The sequence below is a fragment of the Chlamydotis macqueenii genome, chromosome 15, assembly GCF_036417535.1.
Source record: "Chlamydotis macqueenii isolate bChlMac1 chromosome 15, bChlMac1.mat, whole genome shotgun sequence".
Taxonomy (NCBI): Eukaryota; Metazoa; Chordata; class Aves; order Otidiformes; family Otididae; genus Chlamydotis; species Chlamydotis macqueenii.
In genome coordinates, this window is record NC_141570.1 from 1,797,571 (window position 1) to 1,816,038 (window position 18,468).

The following is an 18,468-nucleotide window of genomic DNA, read 5'->3' on the forward strand; positions in this document are numbered from 1 at the left end:
GCGGCACGGGGCATCCCGGCTGCGGCCAGTCCCTCCCCACTGCCGTTCATCCTCGGTTTGGTAGCGCGCTGGTGACAGTTCTGCCTTCGTCAGAGGATTTTGCTTGGCTGGGCAAAAGCAGCCCCGCACCAGCGACGCGGGTTTAATGACACAAATCGAATCACGTTACCAGGCCGACGCAAACTTCCCTGGTTGTTTGAAAAGTCATTCATTTCCTCCGCCGTAGCCTCCAGCTGACCTGCTTTGTAAATTTTTAAATTTTTTTTTATTTGCATGCCATGAAGAGGACCTGCCTCTTTGACCCTCCTCGGGATGGCTCCGGTGGACGGCAAAGCAGCCAGGGCACCGCGAGATTGAGATTAATTCTACTAATAAAGACTACAAGCCCTATAGAAATTACGTTATGTGAGGAAAACGAAAATGACCTGGAGGCATTAGGAAGCTCTAATTACCGTTATTCCTCGGAGCCAGCGCGGAGCGAGCCGGCTGGCCAAGCAGTGCTCCGCCTGTACCAGCTGCTTTCACCTGGAATTTTCACGCGTGTTTCCAGTGAGCTGCCCAGCCTTGCAGGGATGGCTCCTTCTTTTCTGTCTGCGTAATTTGATTTAATTTTACCCTTTGATGAACAGTTTTTCTCTGTGCCAGGGTCTCATCCCATGACGGGCTCTGGAGCATCAGTTTGTTTAAAAGGGATTATTTGAATTCCTTCTTGGGCAATAAGGGCCGGAGATGGTTTTGCGTCAATTACAGAAAATAAAGTGATGGTGATTTAAAAAAAACCCACTACCGACCCCTGATTTCCCCGCGACGTGAAGGCTGTCCGGAGCGAGGTGCGTCCCCATCGCCCGGCTCTCCTGCTCCATCTTGGGGAGCTCACCTGCCCCCCAGCACATCCAGCAACAGCCGGAGAAAATTAAAGGCTCATTCCACTTAATTTGCCGATAATAACTTCATCTCCCCCTGTTCTGGGCCGCTTGCCACCCCGAGACGCCGCTCGCCAGGCAGGGGGCAATCGCTGACCTTGCTCCCGAGATTTGTTTAATCCAGCTGAACCTCCCAGAGGTGGGAAAATTTGTTTTCGGTTTGCGGTGTGCGTTAGTTATGGAGATAATGACTGGAAACATTCGGAGCGAGTCTGAGCGCGCCGGAAAAATGTCTAGCCCACGGAAAATTTAAATTGTGCCTTTTTTTGTTTTCCTTTCCCAGCTGTTGAGATCTGACTTTTTAAGGCAATTAGTGAGGGTTTAGTTGTTAATCAGTCATACGCTTGCTTTGGGGTCTTATCTCACGCTCCCAAGTGCACATCGCTTCTCATCATGATCTTCGTTTTGATGTGGGAGATACCTGTCCCGCGCACGCTCCTGCGCTCGGCAGTGGCTGCTGGCTGCACCAGGACACGACGCGGGCTGACAGCCGAGCTGCCCTTCCTGTACCCGAAGAGCCGTGCCCGCCGTGGGCTCCATCCTCAGCCCAAGCGCATCCCAGGTTTTCCAGAGTGGCTTCCCTGTGTGGGTCTCCCAGAGTCTGCCCAGGGTGGGACTTATCACCCCCAGCCGAAAGCCCATCCCGCAGCGGGGGGTGCCAACAGAGCCGGTGTCAGCCTCCGCAAAAGACAGTGCTGGTGCGGGGGTACCCACAGCACCCTGCCCTCCCTGCACCCCGGCGTGGAGCTGGATGGACTATCCCCAAAAACACATCACCCCCGTGGCCCTGGGGAAAGACCCCACCAGGGGAAGATGGTCTGGGCTGTGCCGGCATCGCTCTGGCCCTGCGAGCATCCATCCAGCCCTGCGCCAGCGTCGGTCCAGCCCTGCGAGCACCAGTCCAGCACCACGGCTGCTCCCGTCCCGCGCCGACAGGCCACAACCCAAAAACCCATCGGTGGCGGGCGACGCCGGGCCGGGGCTCTCCTCTCCGCCATCCTCGTGGCGCGTGCTTTTAAGCGATGCACTTTACTGCCTACGATAATGATTTGTTGCTTGTAAAGCCACGATGATTAACTGCAGTTTAGCCTCCTGGTTTCATGTCTTATCATGTTTCACCTCACACAAAAGACATTTACAGTCTATTTCCAACTTCAAAGCAAATGCTTCTTGCGTGAGCATTAAGGAAGGCAAATATTTAAGCAGAACCTGTATGGTATTAGCGTCTCTGGATGTTCCCTGCTGAGTGAGGATTGATGGCTGCCTCAAAAGGCGGGTTTTTTCCCTATTGTTTTATGCACCGGCGATTAATATTTCATGTTCCCACTGTTACATATTTGCTGGCTGGCACTGGCCTGCCCCGACAGTGCTTTCTTCATCTCTTGCGTGTCCAGCTTGTATGCACTTCGATATAGGACGTGTGACTCTTGGCAGGGTCCTCTGCTCTTATTGAAGCCTCCTGCCTGCATTTTTTCAAATTAAGTTCATCTTGGCGGGGCCAGGGCCGACGGCACGTTCTCCGTCTCTGTCAGTGTCTCTGTCCTGTCGCCTCAGGGTGCTCTGTCCCAGCCCGGACCCCTTCGCTGCCCTGGCTTTTGGGTGGCTGCTGAGGGGTGTGGGTGCAGCATCCCTCCTGCCTGGCTGTGCCTGGATGGGGACGCAGGGGACGGCACTGTGGGGTCCAGATCCTGCAGAAGGAGGACGATGGAGCTGGGTCCTGCCCTACTTTCGCCCCACGGAGATGGAGGATATGGATCCGGGGGAGAAGCTGCTCCCATCCCTGGTACCATCCTGTGCTTGGCATCGCCCCGAGCCCATCTTGGCGCTACCGGCACCACCCGGCATCACCCGTGCCGCCAACGCTTCTGCACCACGACCCCTGAAAAAAACCCCTCGAGTTCCCTGGCCAGCCCTGTCAGGGCAGGGTGAAAACAGCCCAGCACCAAATTCCTGCGCTTTGAACGCGGCGACACGCTGGCGTGCGTTTGTCTGATCGCTGAACACATTAAGGCCAGGAACCGTACGGGACGGCTCTGCTTATCATCCGGCTCGGGGTTAATATAATTCAATTAGCGTGAACGGTAAACGTAGCTCGTTTTAATTTAGACGGAGGGGTTGCTGCCGCTCGATCCTTTAATTTCAGGAGCAGGGAAGCTGCGGGAGGAGTGCCAAGAATTTCTGCAAATCCCAGGCTTTCTGCGGAGCCGCGGAGGCCACCTCCCAGAGCCCCGCGCGCCTGGCCAGCGGCACCCGGCGAGGGGCTTCCCGGCGGGACCGGGAGGAGACGCTGCTTTGGAACGGCACCGTTTTTCCACGCGAAATAAAGAGTGGAGAGCCGCCGGGAGGGAATAACCGGTGCAGTTTATTTAAAGAGGAAAAGATCAGCTCGGGAGAGACGCTGGAGAGATGTGTCTTCAGGGCTGCACGACGTTCTCCGGGGATTATTTTAAACTTGTGCATCTTTTCTGCATCACAGTCTATCTTTGTTCCCCTCTGACGTCTTGAGTCGGGGCTGGGGTTTTATGGCCGTGGCTGTGCCTGCCAGCAGCACGACAGCTCTGCTGGAAATCAACTTCTCTGGGCTTAAAAAAAAAATAATCTCACAGGCGTAAAATTCAGAGCAAGAGATCAAACTAGTTAATCTCGGATTAACTTAAGCCGCTGGCTCCAGTGGGCCAAGCGTCGAGGCTCTGGCAGGGATGTAACGCAGGTGGAAGGTGCTGCCGCTGCCGCGTCCCGTGTCCGTCTGTCTGGGCGCGGGGGCACGGCACGCTGCACGGCGCGGTCCCTGCTGCATACCCAGACCCAGGCAGCGGGACAGAAATCGGGTGGCACGCTCTGTTCCTGGGAAGTTCAGCTCAAAGGGCGCGGGGTTTGTGGGCACAGTGCGTGTGTGAGCGTGCGAGCGTGCACGGGCGCGCGTGGGGCGAGGTCGGTGATGGGTCATGGGCTAATGAAGCTCATGAAATACATCCTTCTCTGCTGGCTAGGCCAGGATTGCATTTAATTAAAACAGCTCATTTAACTGATGGCTCCTAGGATGCAATATTGGAGATTGTCCGCTTTTCCTGTCCAGCCCACAGCCGGGACCGGCTGCCTGTCCCACTCCGGCTCTGGAGCTCGGGTGGAAACAGGCACGGAGGGATGCCTGGTTGGGTGCTCGAGGAGCTTTTGAACCCCCTGGGGTGTCTGACCCCAGCTCGTCCACGAAGTGAGGATGGCAGCCCTCCTCGGAGCTGGGCCGGGCTGTCCCATCGCCCCACGGCGCTGCGGGACGGCAGCGGGGGGCTCTGCTGATGCCACTGGTGGGCTCGGCCTCGGCCGCGCTTCCCAGACACCCTCTTCTGTTGCATTGCCAAAAAGCTCTCATCCTGACCCACTTCTCGGGGTCCACAGGCTGGCCGCGCGCACCTCCCCGCTCTTTAAATCTCGCTGTAATTAACGATCTGCCAAAAAGCAACCGCTTCAGTTTGAGCGACGGGCAAATATGTCGTTTCCCAGCCCAGACGCACCGGCTGACGGACACAGAGAGCTTGGCCCTTCTTGCCCTGTAGAGATGGATGCATTGGGCAAGGATGGGCTGGGCTCGCCGGCGCATGGACCTGGGCGTCATCCCTGTGGAAAGGGGGCAGCGGGAAGCCCTGGTGGGCACCGGGAGCCCCAGTCCTGCCCTGCGAGGCTGATGGGCGAGCGGGTGGTGGGGTGGGGAGTGTGGGAAAGGGCTGGGACCGGGGGCACTGATGGGGCTGAGCTGCACCACCTGGGCTCAGGCGTTGCCCAGATCCGGGTTTAAAAGAGGGAGCAGCTGGTCCTGGTTCCTCCTAGCATGAGCTGATATGGGGTTTGGGGCAGAGGCTGCTTGAGGGTCTCTGTCAATGCTGTGACTCCCAAAACCATCTGGATGGAGATCCCTGGAGTCAGCAGGAGCAGCTCCCCTTCGTGATGGCCCTGTTTGGTGAGTGGACGCTTCAGCCCAGCGGCCCCGGGACCTGACTTGAACGTTGCCCCTGAGCTGCATCCTCATCTTACTGCTCATTGTGTATGTTAAAAACCGGGCATTAGGTGTTGATAAACGCTGGTAGCATTGGGGTGAAATGTCGGCTGCGGGGCAGGAGCTGCAGTCTGGGCGATGGGTCGGGGGGGTGCTGCTCAGCCTGAGAGGCACCCGCAACCCCCAGTGAACACCATGTAATTTTGCTCTCTGCCTTGTTCCAGGTTACCCTGGAAGTGTGGTATTTGTGGGAATTAAAAAAAAAAAAAACCCAATGGCTGCCTATCCTGGGTACCACATCCTGGCTGTGCCGCCACCTGACTGGGGCTGGGCGTTCTCGGCACGCGGGCGTTTGCGCAAAGGAAAGCCTGGAGCGTTTCTGGTTTCTGAGGGATTGGCTGGGAGCTGGGCTCCCTGCGAGGGGCGAGCGCCAGACCAACACCTCTGCCTCCATGCAGATTAAACTCCAGGAAATAACGAAAGGCTGTGATTTGCCAATACATGCCGAAGGGCGAGATGGATCGTGTCTTTGGTTACAGCTGCTCACGTGCGTGAGCTGCCAAAATATGTGAGGTATTTGTTTAATTTCTCCGTCTGAGGCCAGCGCGGTGTCCTGACGCTTATCGAACACGTGGCTCGGGCGTAGGCTCTGGGGAGAAAACGTGCTCTAGCAGACAGCCTGCATCGAGCCAAGGCTCTGCTTAAATCTCCAAAACCGAGCCCAAACTTAACCTGTATGTGGGCTTGGGCAGGTCGCTGCTGGAGCAGGGTCGGTTTTACCCGGTGTAATGCAGGATCTGAATTTCCGCTTTTTGTGACGGCAGTGGGGAGAGATTTCCGATCCCGGTGTCGCAGAGGGGGCACGCGACCACCCCAAGCCTGGCCCTAACAGGCTGTGAGTGCACCCCGGCTGTCCCCAGCATCCTGGGGCCCTGCTCCACCACCGGCACTGTCGCCGTAAAGAAGGCTGTAAAATTAGCGGCTAATTAGCAGCGACTGCAGCGTACGTCCTACTGCGCCGCTGCTCGGTGTGGGGCTGGGTGCACGTGCGGCACCGTTTCGCTCCCCAGCCTGAGGCATTTGCATCTGCTTGTAGCCCAGGGCCACCATCTTGTAATTGCACAATAGGGCAAAACAAATGATTTGTTGCTAAAAACGATAATGGCACCTGGAAACGCCTCCTGTCAGAGCTCTGGCAAGGCTGGCGGCTGCCTCGTGGTGCTCCAGTCATCAGGAGGGGAAGGGATGCGCAGCAGGAGCACGGCCGTGTCCGTGCCTCCCGGCCAGGACTGGCACCACTTGGTCCACATTTCGGCAAAAACAGCCCAGAGCTTGGGATGTAGCAATGGATGGATGGAGGCTGGGACCGGGGCTGGCATCCCTTGCCCCAAAATCTCTTCTCCCCCATTGCTGTGCAGAGGGACAGGCTGCTACAGCCCCCAGTAAAGGCTCCCACTGCCTCTGCCTCGCTGCTGGTGATGCTGCTTGGACATGAGGAAATTGTGGGTGGATTTGCAGGGCTGGTATTTTCCCTTCGCTCTGCTCCGGTTGCAGGCAGTCCTGAGCGGGGCAGCTGCTGAGGCGAGCCGAGCCGAGGACTGCAAAGCATTTGCCATAGAATCTGAAGAATTTGGAGTGAAACCCCCGAAGAAATTAAGGACAGATGGGTTATGGGGGGAAAAGAAACCCAAATTCCTCCTGCTGCTTGGTGCCTGCCTCCAAGGCAGCCCCTCATCCCTGCTGCGGCTCCGAGCTGGCCATGGGGCTGGCCGGGCACCCTCCCGCTTGTCGGGCGAGCCACGGCGGGGACGCCAGCGCCTCTGCCCTGGGGACGATGTCGCACGGGGATGCCGTCCCTGTTCCCTGCCCACGGCCAAAGCTTGCTGTTGCCCCAGCGAGGACTCGAGGCTTCCTCTGGAGAGACCCCATGTCGCCGTCCAGCAGCAGAGCTGAGCCCCGGGTGAAGCATCGGCTCGGTGGGAGACATGTGGCAAGAATGAACCTGCCCTCCCCTAATTCACGCCCGTGTTTCTGGGCTGCGATCACCAGGGTTTGGAGCTCTGTGCTTGGGCTGGCGCTGCCGGGCGCTGTGTCAGCCCCAACACCTGCGTGCTGACTTCAGCGCCTCAAATATTTCTGATGCAATTTTTTTTTTCCCCTCTCCCAAAGTGAGCTCAGCGCTGTCGAACGCGTTAATGGGTAGCAACGAAGCATAATTGTTCCTTTGTGTGAAATCGGTGGGTGGAAGAGCAGCGGCTTGGCTGCAAAACTGGAGCTGCAAGCAGCTTGTGGTGTGATCCACCTGGGCTGTGCTCCTGGGAGGAAAACCAGCGGGCTCCGCTCGCCGCAAACGGGCGGAGAGGAAGAAGGGCTGGGAAACGGTGCATCCCTTCCTCTCCGAAGGTGCTGTGGATAATCGCTGTAGCGTAGGGTTAATTTCATTATGGTGTGTTTGATACATTCCCATACGCCAAGCCGTGGTAAACGACATCCAGATGAAGCCAGCGCTGGTGTGGCCGGGCTGAGGAGGAGGAGTAGGAGGAGTGTGTGTGCGGATGCAGCGCTCCAGATGCAAACAATAAGGCCAATGGATCTTGATTTCATCTGTCAAGTAATTGGGCTGGAAGTCTCTGCATGCTAATGACTCCACATCAAGCGGCTCGGTGCTCAGATGTGACCCATCCTGCCCGGCGGGGAGAGCGGGGGGCTGCAGCCCGCGGTGGCCGTGATGAATATCCCCCAGATGTTACCCCACAGGGGAAGCGAGACCCACATGTATGTTATTGATAATGCCAAAGATCTGAGGTTAAAAATGACCATGGGGCGTTCATGTGAGCCCCGGGATGGTGGGTCCTGCGGGCCGGTCCTGCTGCGGGGTCGGGGGCAGCAGGAGAGGGGCTGAGGGGCTGCCACAGGGTGGGCGAGCATCATCGGGGCTCCCAGCACTGAGGTGTCCACCTGGCAGCCCTGGGTGTTCTGGGGAGGCAGAGGATGCTCTGAGGAGCTCCGATGGCTGTGAGGGTTCAGGGTGCAGGGAGGGAGGCAGGGATGCCCTGGGAGGCACGGCCAGGACAGAGCCAGCAGGCTCGTCCCAGACACATCCCTGTTTGGGGGGCTGTGGGCACCTTGCCCCCATGGCTGAGCTCCCCTGAGCCTCATCCTGGCAGCCCCAGCCACGATGGGGACTCAAGCCCTGGCACAGTACGGATGTGCGATCCTAAATCCTGGTTTTCAGATTTATGGGTTCTCTTGTTGTTGTTGTCTGTGCTCAGGAGTTGGGTCAGACGCAGGGCGGTGGGGATGCTCCTGTGCTACCTCCAGCGAGGGCTTGGAGCGATGGTGGTCCGAGGGCTGCCGGGGCGAAGCTCTTGGGCTGACGAGCCTCAGGTCACCGCGGCTTCGGTCCCAGCTCCACCTCTCCCGGGCGCGGCAGAGCCCAGCTGATTTGCCTGAAAGCCCCTGTCATCGGCCCAGCTCCGGACAAAACCCCAGCCCCTTCCCGCTGAGCCGGCCAGCGCTGATCTGCCTTTTTGGGGCGGGGATGGGGCCCGCAGGGTCACGCAGCAAGTGTGGGTGCCTGTGCTATAGGAACCGGATGCCTGCTGTCCCTGGGCAAGGGGATCCTCACCGCCAAGGGGTTTTTATCTCTAAATTGTGCTTTTTTTCCCCCCAGTGCTTTCCCAGCCGTGTGCGAGCTGGGAAGGGGCCGGGGTAGCGGGAGGCAGGACGCGGATGCTATTGAAGCGCGTGGGCAAGTGCTCGCAATCCCCCAGCACCTGCAGTTTGCTGGTGCGGGAGGTATGGCAGCCCTGCGGCTGCGGGGAGGCGAGCGTACCCTGCGCCCTCTCCCAGTTTGGAGGCTTTCCAGCCTCTCCCCGCCGGCTGCTCCGGCATGTGCCGCGCAGATGACGAGAGACGAGCGGGATCGGCCCTTGCCTGCCGGGGCCGGACCCTGCCCTCGCCCTCCCCGCGGCTCCGCTCCGCTCGCCTCTCCTCGCTCCCAGGTGCGACCCAAAGCCTTGCCGGAAAGCGGGCGTTTTTCACCCGGAACGCGGGGTCGTGGCATGCTTGGCATGCGCAGCTCCGGCATGACCTGCCGACCGCTCCGGCTTTGATTTCAGCTGTAATTCACGAGTGCACGTGATGCATGCCACTATTCGGGGCAATGAGAGTATTAGCTTGTTAGGTTCATTACCCAATTCATTATCCGTTCATTAGCTGTTCTTAATGGTGCAATATTTTGCTGCCGTAGGGGTTTTGCAGAATTAAGACTGGAACAGGCGATGAAAACAGACAAAGAAGATGCTTTTCCCCTGTGTGCTACTTAAAACACTGCTGGTGAGCCTGGGTGATGCCGGGGGCACCGGCTCCCGCTGCCCCGTGCCAGGGTCCGGCCGGCATCACCCACGGGACGCAGGGAGAGCGCGGGGCTGGCCCAGGGAGCGGGACCATCCCTGTCCTGCGGGTAAGAAAAGTCAGGATCCTGACTCAAAGCCACAGTCTGATCCCTCTGCTGCTACTGGAAAACTTCACAAATTCGGGTTTTATCGCGCTAAGCTCCAGAACCCGCGTGGCCGGCAGCGGAGGAGCGGGTTTAGCTGGAGGCACAGCTGGCCAGGGTTTATCCAGTGGTTGGTTTGCCTCCCGCAACACCACTTTTTTTTTTTTCCTCATTTCCAAAACCCAAGGAAATGCGTGACAAGGACGCTTGGGAGCCTGCCTCCCTCCTCGCTGGCAGCGGGGACCCCTTTGAACTCCGTTTTTTCTTTTTCCACCCCCCTTCATCCATTTGAGAAATTCTCTTTCAAACTTCACTTTGCATTTCGTTATTGCTCGGCTCTGCTCCAGATGTTCCAGTCCTTGGTCCCACACCTTCCTCTCCCTTTGGTCACCAAATATTTGGCTGAACCGGAGCCAAATGAGAGCTGCCCCCCACTTGTGCCTGGAATTAGCGGCGGCCATGCCAGAGCTTCATGGACTCGTAAACGCGGCCATCTGTGCCTGGTGACATTATTATTTTTTTTTTTAAAGGCAAACAAGGAAAACAACCCCCTACCCCCAAATGTTTTGGGTTGGTGGTTTGGATTTTTTTTTTTAAAGAGGAAACTTGTAAACAGATTTACTCAGGAAAAAAAGCCGGTTCCTGCAGAGATTGGGCACACGGCTGCGACCTGTGGGAAAGCCGCTCACCGGCTGCTATTGTGAGGGTTTAGGACAGAATTCTCCAGCTCTGCCCTCTGAGGTGACAAGCTGTGACCGTCCTTTACGGCATGGAGCCGGTCCTGCCTGCCCAACGCAGGCTCCAGCCCTCCCCGCTCTCTCCGGTGGGATTGGCACCGCGGGCGTGGCGCTGGCATCCCTCCCTTGCCACCACCATTTCGTAGGGTGCTGGAGCGCCTCCCAGGCTTCCCAGTCCCACACCAGTGCTGTCCCAGTGCCTTTGGTAGAGCTGGCAGCCCCCAGCCCAGCAACAAGGGGAAAGGCATGACCCAAATGGAGTCAGCTCCATTTTTTAGGATAAAAATTGGGATTAAACCATGCGGCAACCCTATCCCTAGCCTGTTGTAGGTGCATTTTAGAAAAAGAAATGAGGAACTTTGGTGTGGCGTGCGATTTTATCTGCCAAACTGGCCATGTTGCTGCCAGAGCTGATGGGTTTGGGGCTGAGCCCGGGCTGGGTCTCACCCGCTGCGACCAGGACAGGTTGCCCCACGTTTGCCTCCCCCCTCAGAGCTGGACTGACACCCCCCATCCCGAATAGGAAGATGCGATCGACTCAAAGCCGCAAACGAGCATGGGGCGGTGAAACGAGTGCCTGCGTTCGCAGATGTATCGATCTGTTAGCGATACGTGTTAGCGACACATCTATTTGGCACGTCGTTGGCTGGAAACGAGAACAGCAACGCACGTACGATGATGGTTTCACAGAGTTTCTGAGCCTGTAAGGAGCAGGTAGCTGTTGTCGAGATACCGCTGGCCAGTCAGTCAACCGCTCGTCGAGCGGATCGATGGAGGAGAGAGGCAGAATTAAGCGTGGGGCACGTGAGCGGTATCGGAGAGGCTGACGTGGAGCTGATGGCGGTACCCCAGACCTTGTCCCCTCCCTGCCTGAGAACATGGGAGCATCCCTCCCCCCATACATCTAAAAGAGTAAAGAAACACCTCTGCTTCCACAGACCTGTGCAACCAGAGAGCAAATTACATGAACAAAAAAAGCACCTTTGCTTTGGGTCCTGTAATTTTTTCGCTCCCAGGTGGATGCGAAAGCGTTGTCGCTCTTGCGTCTTTGCCCAGGAGGGCACCAGTAAAGGGGAAGTGGCAGCCAGCTCTGTGTTTGCGTGGGGAAGGAGAGGGAAAGCAGGGCCGAGGCAGAGCTGGGACGCCGTGCGGAGGGTGTCGGAGCGCTCGGGACGGCACGGCTCCTAGCTGGTGTCCCAGGGCCAGGGGTTCGGTTAGCGAAGGGCTGTCTCTGATACTCCGCAGCTCTGCCTGCTCTAATAAAAATCGCACATTTTGTGTATATTATTTTTTAAATTGAAGCTTTTAAAAAAATCAGTGGGTTTTGGCTGCTTTATCCTTTATTGGGATTATTTAAATCAAAAGCAGAAACAAGGGGGAAGGCACTTTTGTAACTGCAGCTGGCCGGGGGCCAGCCGTGTCTGCACTGCCGTGAGCCATCGACCGCTCCCCGGGCTGGGGGGTCCCGTGGCCGCTGTGGCTACTGCCCTGCCAGTGCCCCAAAACACTGTTAGGAGAATAAGGTGGAGCCGTTGAACTCGCATCCGTCCCAGGCTGGTGGAAGGGAGCAGAGATATCCGAGTGCCAAGGGTCTGGGAGAAGCCACGTCCTCCCTGCGGTGATGCCAGCCTTCCGTGTCGTCGTTTGGTGGCCTGCACCGCGATGATGCGCGGCGCTGGCAGGGGACAGCGGGCTGGCTGGGGTGGGAGGGTGATTTTGTTGCGCAAAGGCCTCGCCTCTTCCCCGCGCGGGGCTGTCTCGGGCTGGCTGGTATTGCTATAGCTACGGGCAATTTTCTGCGTTTGAGTTTTGCAAAACCATATTAAGAAAAATCTCACCCTGGTGCTGCTGGCTCTCCTCCAGCCTGGAAATTGCGTTCCCCTGCTTGAAATTCCTCCCGGAGTTTCAGATGGAGAATGTACAACTTCACTTTCCATCTCGAGCTGCTGTCACACATTTTAATAACAGGGGGCTGCGCAACACCCCAGCGGTGGCCGCGCGCCAGGGCTGTGGAGCGAACCCCTCGGAGCGGCTGCGGCGAGGGCTTGGATGGCAGCGGAGGCGCTGGAGCTGCGGTTCGGCCCTGGCCCTTGCTGCCCCGTGAGGAGGGAGTTTGGAATTTAAGTTTTTTTCATCCTCTGTGTGAGCGCAGCGATGAGTTTGGCATCTCCGCTGCCCCAGGTGATGAGAATCCCTGTCCGGAGGGATGGGCTCTGCTCGCTGCATCGCGGCACTCGCGATCCCAGTTGGAGTGGGACACGATTTGTTGTTCCTCCTCCTCCGCGCCCGTATCCATCCCAGCTCAGCCGGCCCTGGTGAGCTTGGGCAAAGCCCCCAAAGCCTGTGAAACCTGCCTATGCCCACCGGCAGGATCAGGGCGAATCCCCCCACGATGTTCCATCGAGATGGGGTGGCAGGGTTTCGATACCCAGTGGATAAATCTCCAGGCTCCCCAGGTCTCTGGGGAACAGCTTGCTAATGCCACAGGCCAGCTGAGCTGGGTGACAAGGGGTGGTCCTCACCAAGACCCTGTGGGGTGGCACTGATAAAGATACTGGAGGTGTCCTGCATCTGGATGACCCCATGGCCCAGGCTCTGGTGGGGACCACAGCTGGGAGATGCTGTCACCTTGGCTGGCGGGGCTGTGCTGCCTCAGGGACGGTCACAGGGCTGCTCCTCCAGCGAGCGTCATCGTGCCTGGGGCTTGGGGGTCGTGCCTGGGGCTTGGGCATCCCACCCCCTGTGGTACCCGCATCCCCGCGGATGAGGTTTGCTGTCGCGGGCGCTGGCCAGCTCTTCCCCAGCTCTCTTTTACGGATTGCTCTTTGAACCTGCGGAGTTGTGCTGTATTTGTAAAACACACCGCCCGTAATCAGGGCAGCAGCCTTCCTAATTGGATTGCAGCAGCCCGGGGTAATTGGCTGTTTGGGAGCAGCCGTTTCGAATCAAGCTGTGCGCGCCTTAATAAGTTCGCTCGCCTTTATCAGCTTGGCAAACTCTGCTGCGGAGGTGACCTGTTAAACGATCTCCCATGTTTCTAAAGCATTTTTTCATCCCCACTGATCCCTTGAGCCCTTTTCTTTCTTCCTTTGTAATAACAAACTTTGGGAAATCCTGGAGCGCCCACGCTGCGGTTCCTGCGCCGTCAGCCAGGTCGCGGGGCTTCCCGGGGACCCGCTCGCTCCTGCCGGGACCTCGGCGGGGAACAAACGACCCTTCTTGTCCTTCAGCGGAGACAATCGCCCCGGTTGGAGGGCTGAGGCAACGGTGACACAGTAAAGTGACACGGCCGGCACTTGCATCTCATTAATCAGGGGTCGGAAACGCAGAGGCTCCTTCCGCATCCGCAGTGTCTGCGCGTCGCTCCCCGCCAGCCCATCCATAACGCCGGTGACAGCCCCGAACGCTTTCATCTGCCTCTGCCAGGGCGGCCGGGTGGGTCCTGCATGCCGTGAGTGGCCCTGGGGACCGGCCGTGCCCTGGGGGTGCCCACGGGGTCCCTACTGCCAGCCCCCTGGGGCCGTGGGTGCTGCCCGAGGGTGCAGAGCCCCGGTGCCAAGGCTTACACGGCGACGGTGGCGTGAACCGGCCTTGGTGTCGGGGTACGGCAGCACCTGTCCCCGCTCTCCATGGGGGCAAGGATAGATCCTCCCAACGCCGTTCCCAGCCATGCACCGCGAAGGCACAACCGGCACGCTGCCCGCTCAGTGCAGGTGCCAACCGCAGCAGCGTCGCTCCCGCCTGGGGAACGCAGCCGTGTCCCTCGACGGCCGCCAGCCCCGGGATCACTGAATTCTCGGGAAGGCGCGCTCTCCGGGAGGTTGTGTTAGCGGGGCTGCAGGCGAAGGCGCACTAACGGAGGGGAAGGAACGTGGCTGGGGGATCGGAGAGGCGCTGGCCTGTGTCCCGTGGTGCCGTGTCCCGCACAGCCCTCCTTGGGCGCCCAGAGATGCGATGGCATCTCCTGACTGCCATGGGCACCAGGTATGGAAAACGTCAGTTCAGGGCACTGTTTTTTCAAACAAAATGTCCTAATTTTGCTAAAAACCGGCACCTGAGCGCTGCTTGTCTTTAATTGCCTGAGCTGCCAGCAAGGCAGGGAGCTGGTCCTTGTCTGATGGGGTCTCAGCTGACGCCGGGGACCCTCCTGCGGGGCACCCGCCGGCTCATCCAGCTGTGACGCTGGGAAAGCCAGCAGTGAGCCCCAAGCTCGTGTTTTAAGCCCGTTTTGAAGGTGAGAAAGGAAAAAGTGCTGCTCTCTGACCGCTGCCCAAGCTGAGACCACGGCAGCACCCACGGCGCAGTGGGGGACCTGGCAGCGCCGAAGGCACCGCTGCACCCGCTCGCTGCCGGCAGCCCCAGCCTTGCGCCGCCCGTGGGATCCCCATGCTGAGGAAGAGGAGGGTGGGTGCGCTGTGCTGCGCTCTCCCCTCCGCCTTTCCAGAGCCTCCCTGGCTGTGTTTTGACAGAAGTTTGTGAAAATGGATATATTCTTGCCAAACGTCTCCATTTTGACAAATTGGCATCTTCCAACAATAACATCCCCCCCTCCCCAACCCAAACAGGGACCTGGAGCGGTTCCCGCCCGCTTTCGCCTGGCGTGAAGCAGTTCCCATCTCTAATGGCTTACGTAAACCCGACAAGAGCTGGCAAGCGCTGCGCGGCAGATTTTGGCCGCATTTTTATTTATCAGACTGCTCCCGATAACAGATTCACTTCCTCGTCGTAATCTTTCCCCCGTGTGTTTTTTTTCCCCCCGGGGAACCTGTTGCCTCGCGAATTGGAAGGGATCTCCACGTCGCACTCACGTGGTTATTTCCCCGCGTCGAAAAGCTCCTGACGGGCCAGGCAGCCCCGCAACCCCGCAGTTGGGCCACCCTGCAGCCACGCCGTTGTGCCGCCGTGCCGTGGTACGGGCGTGCAGGGGCGCAGCTGCGGCACCGTGCAGCCGTGCAGGAGCGTTGCTGCGTTTCGCGCAGCTCTGCAGCCTCTCCGGTCTCAGGCCACGGATCTCCCCCTCGCTGCCGTGCTCTTGGAAGACTGGGGGGATCTAATTATAAAAAGAGCTAATTTTATGAATAGGTTAATTAAGACACTGTTGATTTCGGATACAAAAAGGGAAGGGTTTAGCGTAAGACTGGAAATTGGCCTCTGCGTTTCCAGGCGTGGGGCGGAGAGGACGGTGATGGGGTGATGGCCCCCCGGGAGCCCGCAGGCGCGGGCACCCCCAGGCCGGGCCTCAGCTCTTTTGCGTTTGGTGGTGGCACGAGTGAACCAGGACAGTGCTGATGCTGTGCTCCGGGTCCAAGCTCGGCCAGTGGCACCCAGGGATGCTGCCAGCGCAGCTGCTCGCTGCGGTTCCCGTGTGTCAGCGATGCTGCGGCACTGGACAGGATTTCTTTGGCACCCGGAATGCGCCTTTCTTTGCGCCCCAGGGAATGGGGTGTCCCCAGCAGCGGCAAGAAAACCACCCCATCCCACCCCATGGTCCGTTACACGCGCATTTTAAATCACAACCCCTGACCCGCTGCTTTTGGGCTTATTTTGGAAGGGGCAGGGGCGTGGGTTGAAACCCAGGGCTCTCCTTCCCATCCCAAACACGCACCAGCGTTGTGCTTCCACACCGTGCAGCCTAATTAGCGCTGCCTCTCCGGCTTCCTAATTGCGTGCCACAGGGCTACCGCTGCGGTCACGGCTCTGGATTTCCAGCCCGACGCTTGCCCGGGATCCTGTGCCGCTGCGGAGCCGCAGCTTCCATTGCGCGGCCCTTTGCGTGATGCCGAGCGGGCGAAAACACTCGCTGCAAGCCCGGAAACTGTAAAAAGGAGCGGGGGTAAAGAAAATCGGATGGGAAAACAAGGGAAAACCAAGGGAAAACAGGAAAAATATGGTAAAACAAGGGAAAACTGTGGTAAACCAAGGGAAAACCATGGAAAAACAAAGAAGAAAAAGGGAAAAACAAGGAAAAACATGGGAAAAACAAGGGAAAGCGCATCCCACCGGAGCCGGGAGCGCTTCCCTCCGCCGCTCCCCGGAGGAGAGGCGGGGGGGCTCCGGAGCCGCCCCGGGCCGGGCTGACACCCGCGCGGGGGCCGCCCACGGGGTCTGGGGTGGGGGGGTTAAGGGTGGTGCCCCGCTCCCCCGCGGGTATCCCGGCGGTGCCCCACGCGTGTGCCGCTTCCCCCCCCCCGCCTCCCCGCGCGCGCGTGGCGCTCCCTCCCCCGCCCCGCGGGTGGGCGTGGGGGGCGGCGCGCGGGGAGGGGTCGGGCTGGGGAAGGGCGGCGGGCGGGGAGGGGGTGGGAGGGGGGGGGTGCGGGATGCGCTGCCCGGCGGGGCCGGGAGCGGCCCCCGATGGGATGTAGCGGGCGGCTGGTGGGACCCGTCGGGGGCCGCCGAGCCTCGCTGCTCCTCACCATGATCCTCTTCTTCACCTACTTCTTCTACTGCCTGCCGGGGCCCTGCCAGCCCCTGCCCCCCCCCGCAGCCCTCCCCGACGGCGCGGGGCCGGGGGATGCGGGGCCGGGCAGCCGGCGTTTCCCGCAAGCCATCATCGTGGGCGTGAAGAAGGGCGGGACGCGGGCGCTGCTGGAGTTCCTGCGGGTGCACCCCGGGGTGCGAGCCGTGGGTGCCGAGCCCCACTTCTTCGATAGGTGCTACGAGAAGGGGCTGCGCTGGTACAGGTAACGGCGGGGCTGGGGAGAGGGGGGGGGGTGGTCGGTAATTAAGCCCCGAGCTGCCTTTAATTGCCTCCTGTGCCGTGATGGGATTGCTCTGCAACAGGCTGGAACGGGGGGGCTGGGATGGGAATGAGCGTGGGGTCGGGGGGCTCCCGGGTGGGGGTGTGAAGGGAGCCAAGCTGGGGGTTCACGGTGTGGGGGTCGTTTTTTGGGGGCTGCCGCTGAAGTCGGGGGCGATGGGAGCGTGAGAGCCGGTCCCTCTGTCCCCGTGTCCCTCCGTGTCCCCCCGTGTCCGTGTCCCCCATTGCACAGCCCAGCCGGACCGCCCCACAGCAGAAATTTGCTTTTTTTCCAATTATCCAGGCTTTGCCTTTTTCATCTTTAGCGCTTTATTCTCAACCATCCTGCCGTTTCCCCACCCGGTTTCCTTTGGGAATTATTTTATTCAAGTGGCTTAGAAAATTACAAGGGAGCAAGGACCTCGGCTTGCGGGATCCAGGCTTGATCCCGGCCGTGCTGGTGAAACGGCGAAGGAAGAGAAGGGTGAATCGGTATTGCCTGGGCTCCTCGAAGGGCGGGGGAGCATCGATTGGAGGGAGCTGTTTGGGTTTGAGTGTTCCGACGGGATCGAGCTCTTCAGGCGATAAAGTGTTCGGAAGAGCAGCTACTGTGCATGTGGTGTCTATTAAATTCCCGTCTCTTGGCCAACTGCGGCGTGGCCGGGCCAAACGGAGTCGGAGCGCTAAGTCCCTTGAAGCAGGGAAAGAATCCGGTCCGTTATTTTGAAGAGAGTCCAAACGCGTCGATTTATAAAAGCGCTGCTGTGTTCTTGGGGAAACATCTGAAAATAATAAAAGGAGTAGCTCTCCCTGTCCTTCCTGCCTCGCCATCCTTTTCTCCCCAAGCCCTGCGGGAATCCTGTATTTCTTACGTGCTTTTAACGTCTCTCGATGTTTTGGGGAACGATCCTCGCCAAAAGAATAACCTGTGAGAGTCGGCGTGTTTAAGGGGAAGGGTAATTTTAGCGGTAATTTTACCCGCAGAGTTTCAGCTCTGCACGACCGCATCTGGGCCGTAAAGTTATTGGCTTAGCACACCTTCAAACGCAGTAAGTAGCGCGCGTATTTTTACGACTGTATTAATATCGCCGTAATTTATTAGCTCATTCCTCGGTCCCGTTTGTAGCTACGCGGCTCTAGAAACAACCATGGTGATAGCTCCTCTTTTGGGGGAGGATTACGAGATCGATCTCACTCGGCGGAACGGGAGTTTAATGCCTGCGAGCACATAGTTGAAGCGTGGGAGATGGAACGCTTGCGTATCGCTCGCCGTAGTCCGAGCAGGATGGACCGCGGCGAGGGAAGGAGAAATAAATCTCAGTTTTGCTTGCTGTGTCGTGAGTTTTTAGTGCCGTACGCGCGTGCGGGGAGCCTGGCCCCGCTACCAGCGAGATGTTCTGAGATGTTGCTGCACATGGTCATGGTAAATGTGGAGAAAGGGAGCAGGGAGGGTTTTCGGCGTGGCCAGATGCATCGCAGGGAAGCGTACGCTGTGCTGGGCAGAAGTTGTATCCTTTCTAGTGAGAAAAAAAAAAAAATCAGTAGGCGTTTTGCTTTAACTCTGCATAGAGCAAGTGTGT

The 18,468-nt window shown here is 58.8% G+C and overlaps 1 protein-coding gene across 1 annotated transcript in view; it reads left to right on the top strand.

The window, feature by feature from the left end:
• The first annotated feature begins 16,503 nt into the window (after positions 1-16,503).
• HS3ST6 (heparan sulfate-glucosamine 3-sulfotransferase 6) overlaps positions 16,504-18,468 on the top strand; it is a 31,293-nt gene continuing 29,328 nt past the window's right edge. The window contains exon 1 of the mRNA XM_086759613.1: positions 16,504-16,832. Within this exon, the coding sequence (XP_086615739.1) occupies positions 16,504-16,832 (329 nt within the window). The remainder of the gene's footprint in view (positions 16,833-18,468) is intronic.